General features: G+C 38.8%; 1 protein-coding gene across 1 annotated transcript in view; it reads left to right on the top strand.

Annotated features, from left to right (window-relative positions):
* Window positions 1-1116: 1116 nt before the first annotated feature.
* The window catches only part of LOC103800458 (1-phosphatidylinositol 4,5-bisphosphate phosphodiesterase gamma-2-like), a gene marked incomplete at its 5' end in the record, with an annotated part of 15280 nt that continues 6475 nt past the window's right edge, over window positions 1117-9921 (top strand). Inside the window, 8 exons of the mRNA XM_009072835.1 lie at window positions 1117-1185; window positions 2339-2448; window positions 3204-3300; window positions 3992-4058; window positions 4308-4465; window positions 7073-7175; window positions 8137-8346; window positions 8939-9084. Of these exons, the coding sequence (XP_009071083.1) occupies window positions 1117-1185; window positions 2339-2448; window positions 3204-3300; window positions 3992-4058; window positions 4308-4465; window positions 7073-7175; window positions 8137-8346; window positions 8939-9084 (960 nt within the window). The remainder of the gene's footprint in view (window positions 1186-2338; window positions 2449-3203; window positions 3301-3991; window positions 4059-4307; window positions 4466-7072; window positions 7176-8136; window positions 8347-8938; window positions 9085-9921) is intronic.

Genomic DNA, 9921 nt, shown 5'->3' with positions numbered 1-9921 from the left:
CCGTCCCTCGCAAGGACCCCAACAGGACATATGAAGGAAAGCTTCATCTCTGGTCACAAGTCAACTCTTGCTTTCCTCATGATTTGATTAGAAAAGCTGCTCTGTGTAGTGAGGGATTGTTGCTCTGCTAAAATGAGGGTTTGATAATAACATTGCCTGCAGCTGGTCCTGTCTTCTCTTGCTGGAGTGGGCAGCTAAGCATCTGAAATAAAATATTCTGCTGTGCCTCTTACTCTGTATGGGCAGTGGCATTCTCAGCCATCTCAGTGATAGTGTCCTGCCTTCTGTGCTCAAAGGTGAGAGGTGCCTCTGAAGGCTCCTCTCTGGGATAAGCATGATGAAATCTCCCCAGGAGATACTTGTCTCTATCCATGGATCTAAACTAGGACCCTGGATAATTAGCTGAGGATGAAGGCCCTCTTCCTGGATAGATGTGTTTCATTACAGAGAGCTTTGCAGAGGTAACTGGCTTTTGCAGAGCCCGAGGTGTTGTCTTCCCTTTTTCAAATAGATATCCATTTGAAGCTGCAGGAAACCACGTCTGGCAGGTCTGAAGAAATCAAAACCTGGGGATTTTGCTTCTTCTGGGGAGACTGAAAGGGACTGAAAAGATTTTTAGACCTCAGGATTTTTTATAATGTTGCCTCTAGCTAAGGTTCTATGTCTCAGGTCTGAGCCCAAATGGAATCACAAGGAGAGAATAAAATGAAAAATATGACTGTGTTTATTTTTTTAGATTTTTTTATCTAATAGTGAAGCCAATACTGGTACTAAAGTACTGTAACACAGAAATCATAAGTGTAAGTATTTCTTTCCTGATTGCACATAGAAGGGTACTCACAATCAAAAAGCTGTTTGATTAAGAAATACCTTTGTGAGTTATTGCTGCTTCATTGGGTTTTACTGTTCATTAAACTGAGGCATAGATTAAATAACAAACTCATCATCAGCTCTGTTCAACTACGGAAATGAGCAAAACATAGGTGTCTGGCTTCCCCCCTCTTTTGATTGCCTATGTATTGTCAAAAAGATGGTTTCAGAACTAATGTTCTATTAAGTACTTTTCTAATTTTTGATTCCTGAAACTTCATAATTTTTTTTCCTTCTTGCATTTAGGAAAAAGATATTAATTCCCTCTACGAAGTCAAGATGTATGTGGAACCCAATGAAATCACCCCTACAGTGGTATGCTTAAAGAGAGATACTCACACTTACTGTAGACTTCTGACAATTATGAGACTTGTTGGTTTCCTGTTAGCAGCAATGAAAAGGAGAATTGAAAGCATCAGGCTGCTTCATCTGGGGGGGACTGGACAGCAGAAATTTAAAGGGTGTGGCTTTTCTCTAGCCTCTCCTTGAAATTTGTACTCACACCTTTTCTTGTGTGCAAATCCTGTATTGGTTCATCCATACTGGGAATTTGGGCACTTTTTGCTGTTGGGTCTGTGGAGGTGATGCAGCTTGTGCAGATATGGCCCCAGATTCAAACACCTGTGAGAAGATTCAGTTTGAGAGGGCCACATCCTCATGAAAGGAAAGTACAACATGTAAACCTCATTTCTGTGCCTGTGGGTGTCTGTACACAGTGACTTGCCTGTTCCCTCATTGCAGTTCCATTAGCAAACATGGCCTGAATGCACAAACAGGTGCAGAGTTTATTCATGTGCTTTCTATATAAAAACAGTGTCTTTGGTTTATTAATGAGTTATTAAAGTTTGTCTTCTTTTAAGAGATATATATATACTGTTTTAAAAACAAGTGGCACAGTAAACATTATTGATCTGTAATTCTTGATAGGGCCTGGCCTACTTGTAAATTCTCATAAAAATCACCTGCTTGTAAATTTTGTGACTGTAGTTCTTTTTTTTGGCCAATGAATTTGCATTGCTGCTGAAGAATTTGGGTAGTAGTAAATTCAAGACAAAGGAATTGCTCATCCTGCTAAAATTGCTTGTCTTCCTGAAGGAAATATGACCGGCAGGATAGCTGATGTGGTTTTGAAGTGGAAGTTCTGTAGACGTCTAAGCCTACAAACTCCAAGTGCTTATGAATGCATCTTTCTTTTCTTCTTCTTTTCCTATCAAAATGATGTTACAGCACCCAAAAAAGAAAGAATCTCTATTTCCAAACTGATACTGGAAGAATATCAAAGGAGCATCACTTGCTTCTACCAATAGATGTCACTCTGGAACTTGAGTATTTTGTTTTTTAAGCTTCATAACAACAAAATAACCCAATCCTCCCTCTCTTTTTTTTTCTTTTTTGCTATAAGATTGTATTATTGATTATTTTATGACCTGTCCCCCTAGATGACCTCTCTGCTCTGTTTCTCTTAAAGCCTCAGAGTACAGTGAAAGCCTTGTATGACTACAGAGCCAAAAGGAGTGATGAATTGAGCTTCTCTCGGGGAGCTTTAATTCATAATGTCACAAAGGAAACTGGAGGCTGGTAAGGACAAAGATTCCTCATGGGAGAACTTCTGGTGACTTACTAGATGAAGGGAAAAATGGGCTTTGGGTAGTAGGTTTTAAAAACTGCCTGTTGTCTGATTGCTGCTTATTAACTGTGGCCTTATAAATCTCTATGCTAGTGTATTACAAAAACCACCACAAAGCTCTCATCCTCAAGTCTCCTTTCAAGCCTTTTCCATTTTTCTTTCCCACAGCAATAACCTCAGTCTGCAGAACATCCATATCCCAGTGTATCCAGTGTGTTCTGGGAAGTCACACAATCTATTGCCATTGCCATCATTTCTCTGTTTCTGTCCTTGTTCTGCTAAGCACTTCTCAGGAATCAACCCACCTTTTTTAGTTCTTTGTGCAGTCTCCTTTCATAAAAGCTTTTCTTTTTCAGATGGCTTGTAAATTGCTTGGAAAGCTTGGGAATCTAATGTTTCCCTGTAGTTTCTACAGGGTAATCAACCACATAATAGTATTTTTAGTACTGGAGGGGGAAAAAGCCTCTTAAGTCATTAATTGCAGTTTACAGTAACTGTAATCCCCCTGAAATCATCTGTTACTACAGTTAATGATCACTTTGTTAGAGCTTTCAGCTACTTCATCATTTATATTTTGGTGATAGCCAGCTAGACAAGTAGAATGGGGTATTAACGACCAATTTCTTAGGGATTATTGCTTCATTAATAGCCTGTTGAAGCTCTTAAACTTTTTTTTTTCTCTCTCTGCGTTTCTGTTTCAATTCAGGTGGAAGGGGGATTATGGAGAAAAAGTCCAACATTATTTTCCATCTAATTATGTTGAAGACCTGTCATCTGATAACTCTGCTGAGCTTGAAAGCCAGGTGAGGGTTAGGGTTTGTCTGCTACATTTCCATGGCTACCTACTGGAAGTGGAATTCTGGTTTATAATATCATAACTCTGCATGCTGTGTGTGAGGGATCACAGAATAGAGACATGAGTGCACTCTTCATTGTTCTCTGCTGCTGAATGTTTTTGTCAGGGCATCCCTCATGGAAAACTATTTAAGGACATAGATCTGTGTGAGTCCCTTTCAACTCAGGATACTCTATGATGGCTGAATTGGAGAGGTTTTAGGAGGTTCTGATCATTTCCTGCTAATAAAAAAATCATACCAGTTTAGAATTTTCAGATCGTTTAGCTAAGCAATAACATGCCTGAAACTTTTAACTTGTTTACCTTATAATTGCTACTTAATGTTTGCAAATACAAAAACTGTGTGTCAAAACACATCTTAATAGCCATGTTACTCTCCATTATTAAGTGTTTATGCCAGGAGAGAAGCTGCACTCCTCATTTTGATGACTCTCAGCAAAGAGAATATCACGTTTATCCAAACAAGCAGTTTTTGATACAGAAAGAGGCTTTTTGTCACAGGCTTTTAAATGTTATGGTGGTCATGCTTTCAGTGAAACTGAGGTTAGATTTAATGGTGCATGTTTATTATTTATTAATGTCCTGTGCATATTCACTCAAGAGGAGATTTCGGGTCAGATTGAACTCATGTTTTTCAGATTATTGAGGACAATCCATTAGGCTCTCTGTGTCGTGGCATTCTGGTGCTCAATACATACAATGTTGGTAAGTATTTCCTGATGCTTCCTCGTGTACTCCTGAGCTTTCTGTGTTGAGTAGATTCTTTTATGTTTAGCAGGAAAGACTGAAAAAACTCCCTCAAACCCTCAAACCCCAACTTGTATTAATATAACCAATACAATTAACATGTTGAAACTTTATAATACTAACTGTTGCAATAAATCAACAATGACAGCTTAGAAAAAGAACTGTTGGATTTCAGTATAAATTTATTGCTATGGTATTGCCTAACAGTGAAAATGGCACAAGGGAAACACAAAAAGCCTTTTGTCTTCATTCTGGAACCGAAGAATCCAGAAGATCCGTGTGTTGAGTTTGCAACTGATAAAGTAGAAGAACTCTTTGAATGGTACCAAAGTATCCGTGAAATCACTTGGAAAACTGCAGAAGAGGTATTGCTAAAATTTTTATTTTTTTTTATAATGTACTGTTCTAAACTTACAATAGGGTTTGTCTTTAGCTGCCCTACACTGCTACACATTGCTAGCACATGGTCCTTCACTCTCATGGATGTTGCTGCTGTCTGTACCTTAGTGATGCTGTGAATCTTGTTCCATAAAATCCTTGGGGAATGGTATGTGAATTAACATTTTATGTAAATTTATGTTAACAGGAGTTTTCCAGCAGAGTCATATCTGTGTTGTACCCTCACCTCAGTGAGGTGTGCTTAGCAGGACAAAGTAGATACCATTACAATTTTACATCTGGTTACACTGGTTCATCCTAGTGTTAAGCAGCAGAAACTCACATATCAAACTGTTCTGTTCAGAGTTGTGAATCCACTAGTGAGTATGTGTGAAATCTGAGCTGCTGTTCCCCAAACTCTTCTTAATCCTCTTTACTAACTCTTCTTTCCAGTGAATGCAATAGCACTGATAGCAAATTGTTTATTTATTTGTAACTAATAGGCACGTTCTGGATTTCCCAGTTCTTCAATAGCACTATTTCCAAACCCTTACCTACGGATTCCAAGATTCTGCCTCAGTTTAGCTTCTATGTCCCTCTATTGCCACTTAAAGACATTCTTCAGGACTTGCTTTTGCTGATGTCCTAGTTTACCTTCCTGTCATATTTTCTAGTATTTAAGAACTCTTTGACATGGCCAAGAAGTCCTTACAATGGCTGTGCTTAAGTATATTCTTTTCTCTGTTGCTTTTATTCACTTTTTATTGTTAAGTGGATGATATGACTGATGGAAAACGTATTTTAGTATCATGTTGGCTCATGCTGTTTATCTGTTGTAGGGAGTGGTAGTGCTCTGAGAGTTGTCCTAATCCTATTTATACCAGGGAAGTTGATGTCTCAAGCAGAGGACTGCAAATTCAGTAAGGCAAGAAGCAACAGGAGCTGTTGACCTGTTGCTGGGGGAGGAGAGACATGGTTCTTGTGCCAGGCTTTCATTTAGAAAGAAAAATGAGAAAAAGAGAAACACGACCTAGATGAAGTGTCTCTAAATGGAATGTTTTTTATGGTACAACAATGGCTCTTCAGGAGCTTGGCAGCTTTTTCTCTCTCTGTGCAGTTGGAGAAGTATTAACCACTCTGTGTTCAAAGATGCTTTAAAACTCATTTCTGTCAGTCGGGAGGCTTTTCTCACAGCGTGGCCTCTAGAAAGTTCACATGATAGACTGCTGCATGGGGAGGGGATAAAGATGAGGAAAGGCCCTTGTTGCCAGTACAGTTAACAGGCTGAATTCTGGGGAAGAAAAATACTCACTATGTTAACTCACTATGCTATGATGTGATACAGAGTTTTTTTTATGAGTTCTTTTTTGGACAGTGTCCATTATATACAAAAAATAAAGCTAAGCTTCATGTATCTTGTCATCTCTGCTTAATACTGACACTTGCCATGCTCCTAGGAGTGGCTGTTCATTGATAACCTCCTTGGTTATCAGTAGAGGACTATGTCTAGAGATGAGCCTGTTCCATCTAGAAGTGATCTTTTGCTGTTTGGAGGTCTGATTACTGTTGATCAATGTTTGGGAAATTGTGGTGGATTACTAAGTGCAGTGAGGTTTGTATGTTTTTTTCCCAAGGTTATTTCCAAGTCTACACACCTTATTCCTCTCTGTTTTTTCTCTCACTTAAATGTATAATGTCTTTTTCAGTGAAACATTCTGGAAATCTGTGTCTCCCTAGTTCTGCTTTTCATTCCTCTTTTGTTTGTCTTGTTGAGGGAATTCTTTTGGAATGCTTCATAATTGCTGCTGCTTCATGATCTCTTGTGCCAAAGGTGATCACTGTTCAGTATGGAGCTCTTCTAACATGTTTTGTCCTGTAGTTGCTCCTTGTGTGAAAAGCCTCCAGCCCAAATGTCTCCACTCAGGACAAGTCTTGCTGCTTTCAGTAGTTCCCAAACTCTGATTGCAGCTTCTACATAGCAGGTGTTTGCAGACTTGGAAGTAGTTAGTGGATTTAATACTGGTGATATCAATAAGATTGCACATGATTTCCCATATAGAACATTATTGGTTTGGTGCACAAACAGAAATCTACAGGACTGATGCCCATAGGGTTTGAATTTTGCTCTTTGGGAGATACTAACAAGACTTAAGTTCTACTCAGGCTTGTGAATAAATACAGAGACACTTCACTACTCTTTGCAATTTTTTCTGCATATATTTGAATTTTTATGTGATACATAGTTAAGAATGTAGCTAAAATTGAGTTGAGTAGAGCCACATTACAAGAAAAGCAATTGTTGCCAAGATTCTGAGCCGAACTGATAAGGGAAGCACTGGAAGTCTTGCTTAAAAATGCCAACCGAACAACATCTCCCCCAACACACCCCACATTCCCAGCTAAACCCCCAAGACACTTGATACAGCCTGTTCTCTGAATTGGGTCTGAAAGTACATCTATGCAAGTGTCTGAAGTATCAGATAGGAATCTGGGCAACAAAGAATCCATTAAGTTGACCATTTCATTAAAGCACACCCTGGAGTTACTGTCCCATAATGCTCAATGTGTCTGTCATATAAAACTTTGTTTTACAGGAGAACAGGAGGAAATACTGGGAAAAGAATCAATTAATTGCTATTGAATTATCTGATCTGGTAATCTACTGCAAGCCAACAAGCAAAACCAAGGACAATTTAGGTATTGCCTTTAATATTGCCTCTTAATTTCACCCTTTCTTCTGTCTTTACAGATGTTAGTTGAGCTTTTAGAACTGAAGATAAAATCTGTCCTACTGGAAAATAAAGTTGTGCCTCGCCCATGCAGTTTTCAGTGGCACTTTGAAATTGTACACTAGGGAAATTGTGCACTAGGGCACTTGATGCTTTTCATCTGTCACACAAAAGCTCACAAATTTGCAACTAGTTACTAACGACACCCTCTCATAGGTGTCTTTCATGGGGAGGCTCACTAGTTACATGTCTGTTGGGTTTTTTTGAGATTAAAAACTCTGGCTGAACACTTAGGATTTATTTATAAACCTTCAAAAATGAGTTTACTGTGCATGATATCATTTTACTGTAGGAACCTGTTTGCCAGGTCCAAGCTGTTGGAATGTGTATGGCTTCATAATATAAATGAGAACTGGAATGTGTGTAAGTGCACGTGTGGGTTCTGACACTGAAATACATTTTATTCCATTTTTTTGTCATTGCTGCTGGAGAAGCCAGCAAATGTGCCCTTTTCTTTGAGTTTCTTTGCAAATGTTTTTAATAAGCTGTCACTGTGGTTAAGACATTGTAATTACAGTCATTGTTTGAGGCATTGGCTAACCCTGGCTCACCCTTTCTTCTCCCCATGTAAACTCAGGAAAAGATGTCTCATTTTAATGTGTGTTATAGTGATCAGAAGTACATTATTAGCAATGATGAGATGAGGACATGACTATAGGCTCTTATCTGCCCTGCTGCAAAGCATGTGGCAGGCAGGCAATTTTATCTTTCAGACTTGATTTTCAACCAATTTGCCATGTCTGCATGAAAATTGTGCCAATTATTGCATTAAAGGACAAAGCAAAACAAAGTATTGGTAGAAATACAGTGTAAATGTCACCTTCTTTCTTCCTTTGGTAACCACTCTTCTTCCCCCCAACCCTGTGTAGAAAATCCTGATTTCAGAGAAATCCGTTCTTTTGTGGAAACCAAGGCAGAGAGCATTGTGAAGCAGAAGCCAGTTGAGTTGTTGAAATACAATCTGAAGGGACTGACACGTGTCTATCCTAAAGGACAGAGGGTCGACTCATCCAACTATGACCCTTTTCGCCTCTGGCTTTGTGGTGCCCAGATGGTGGCTCTTAACTTCCAAACTCCAGGTAATACTCCCTTTGCAAAAGGATCTAATCCATCTTCCATTTCACCATAAATGAGCCCCTTTCAGTCCCTTCTGCCACTCTAGTCACTGTCCTGTGTATTTGTACTCCCCTGCAGGAAGGGATGTGCAAGAAATGAAGTTTGCTTTTGAATATGTGGGTGGCCTTAAAGAGTTGGGCCCCCAAAACATGTCTCCAAAGCTCTGTCTCTGAGCTTAACAGTCCCAAACTTGAGGAGACTTATTTCACCTTGCTGTCTTTGTGACAAGGAAGCAGAGACACTTACAGGTGGATGAATAGGTGTTCAGCCACAGGGAGAGCTGTACTCCACTTCCTGGTGAGCTCCATCTATCTTATGACACATTGATAGGAAACCAATCGTGGATGGAAATGTTTTTTTTGGGATTAAAATGAGTGAGAAGTGGCCAGTCAGTTTCAGTTACTGAAGGAATCAAGTCTTCCATCTGCCTTTCCCAGCTCTTTCTGATAAAGTGGTGACCAGGAAGATTTGCAGAGAGGAGCCATTGTTCTGGTATTTCCTTATCTTTATTCCAATGAGGAATCTTCTTTTATGACTGTTTAACTCTCTCCCTAGATAAATACATGCAGCTGAACCATGCCTTGTTTTCACTCAATGGACGCACTGGCTATGTTCTGCAGCCAGAAAACATGAGAAATGAGGAGTATGACCCAATACCAAATGACTCGAAGAGGAAATTGCAGATGATTATGACAGTGAGGGTAAATCACTTGTAAATTATGTTTTTTACAAGTCATAAATATCTATAAAACTAAAAATAAAGCTATTATGTTCCAAAGCAAGATCTGACAGATTGTCAAAATACTCTTTTTAAATGTCAGTGTGTTTGAGAATAAAACTTCACTGGTTGCTGCAAAGAGATATATATCATTATCATGCTAATAAGGCACATGCTGTAGGACTGAAAACACGGTCCTGGGATGATTTTATATAATTGCTAATAAAAAACTCCAAATGAACTAACTTGCATTTCTAACCTAATGACTTCTCAATAGGTCCCATTGGAGATTGGTTAGCAGCAGCCTGATGAGAGATTAAAAGCATGGAGGAAAGATATTGATAATGAAGTATAGAAACATAAAAAAATAATAAGCTGATCTCCCCCTTCCCCCTCTTCTTCATATTTAATGCACTGTGACTTAATCTGAATGTCATTCTCAATTTTCTTGGCAAGATGGGTTTATCATGTGAAAATTTTGCCATGTTGACTTCTGATGCCAAACAGCAATTGAACTTGTTTTTGTTCTCAGTTGCTATACAATAAGAGATGTCCTTTAAAAGTATGTTTTCTGAGAAAGAAGAAACACTCTGCTCTTCACTAGTTTAAAGGTGAGGTAAACAGGGGCTGTGAAGGCAAAGCACAAATGTTTTGAAATAGGTATATAGAAAGACTGAAGAAAGATAGTAAAACTTAGCTACAGGCCTGGTCTGGAACTGCATACTCTGAGTAATGAATGTCATCTAAGGTATCTTAAAATGAAAATCATTGTGTTACCCAAACAATGGGAGATATTGTTGTTGGTGGCATAGATAGTATG

This window comes from Acanthisitta chloris, unplaced genomic scaffold, assembly GCF_000695815.1.
Source record: "Acanthisitta chloris isolate BGI_N310 unplaced genomic scaffold, ASM69581v1 scaffold34764, whole genome shotgun sequence".
NCBI classification, from domain to species: Eukaryota; Metazoa; Chordata; class Aves; order Passeriformes; family Acanthisittidae; genus Acanthisitta; species Acanthisitta chloris.
Note: the sequence above shows the minus strand (reverse complement) of the source record. Positions and strands in the feature narration are given on the sequence as shown.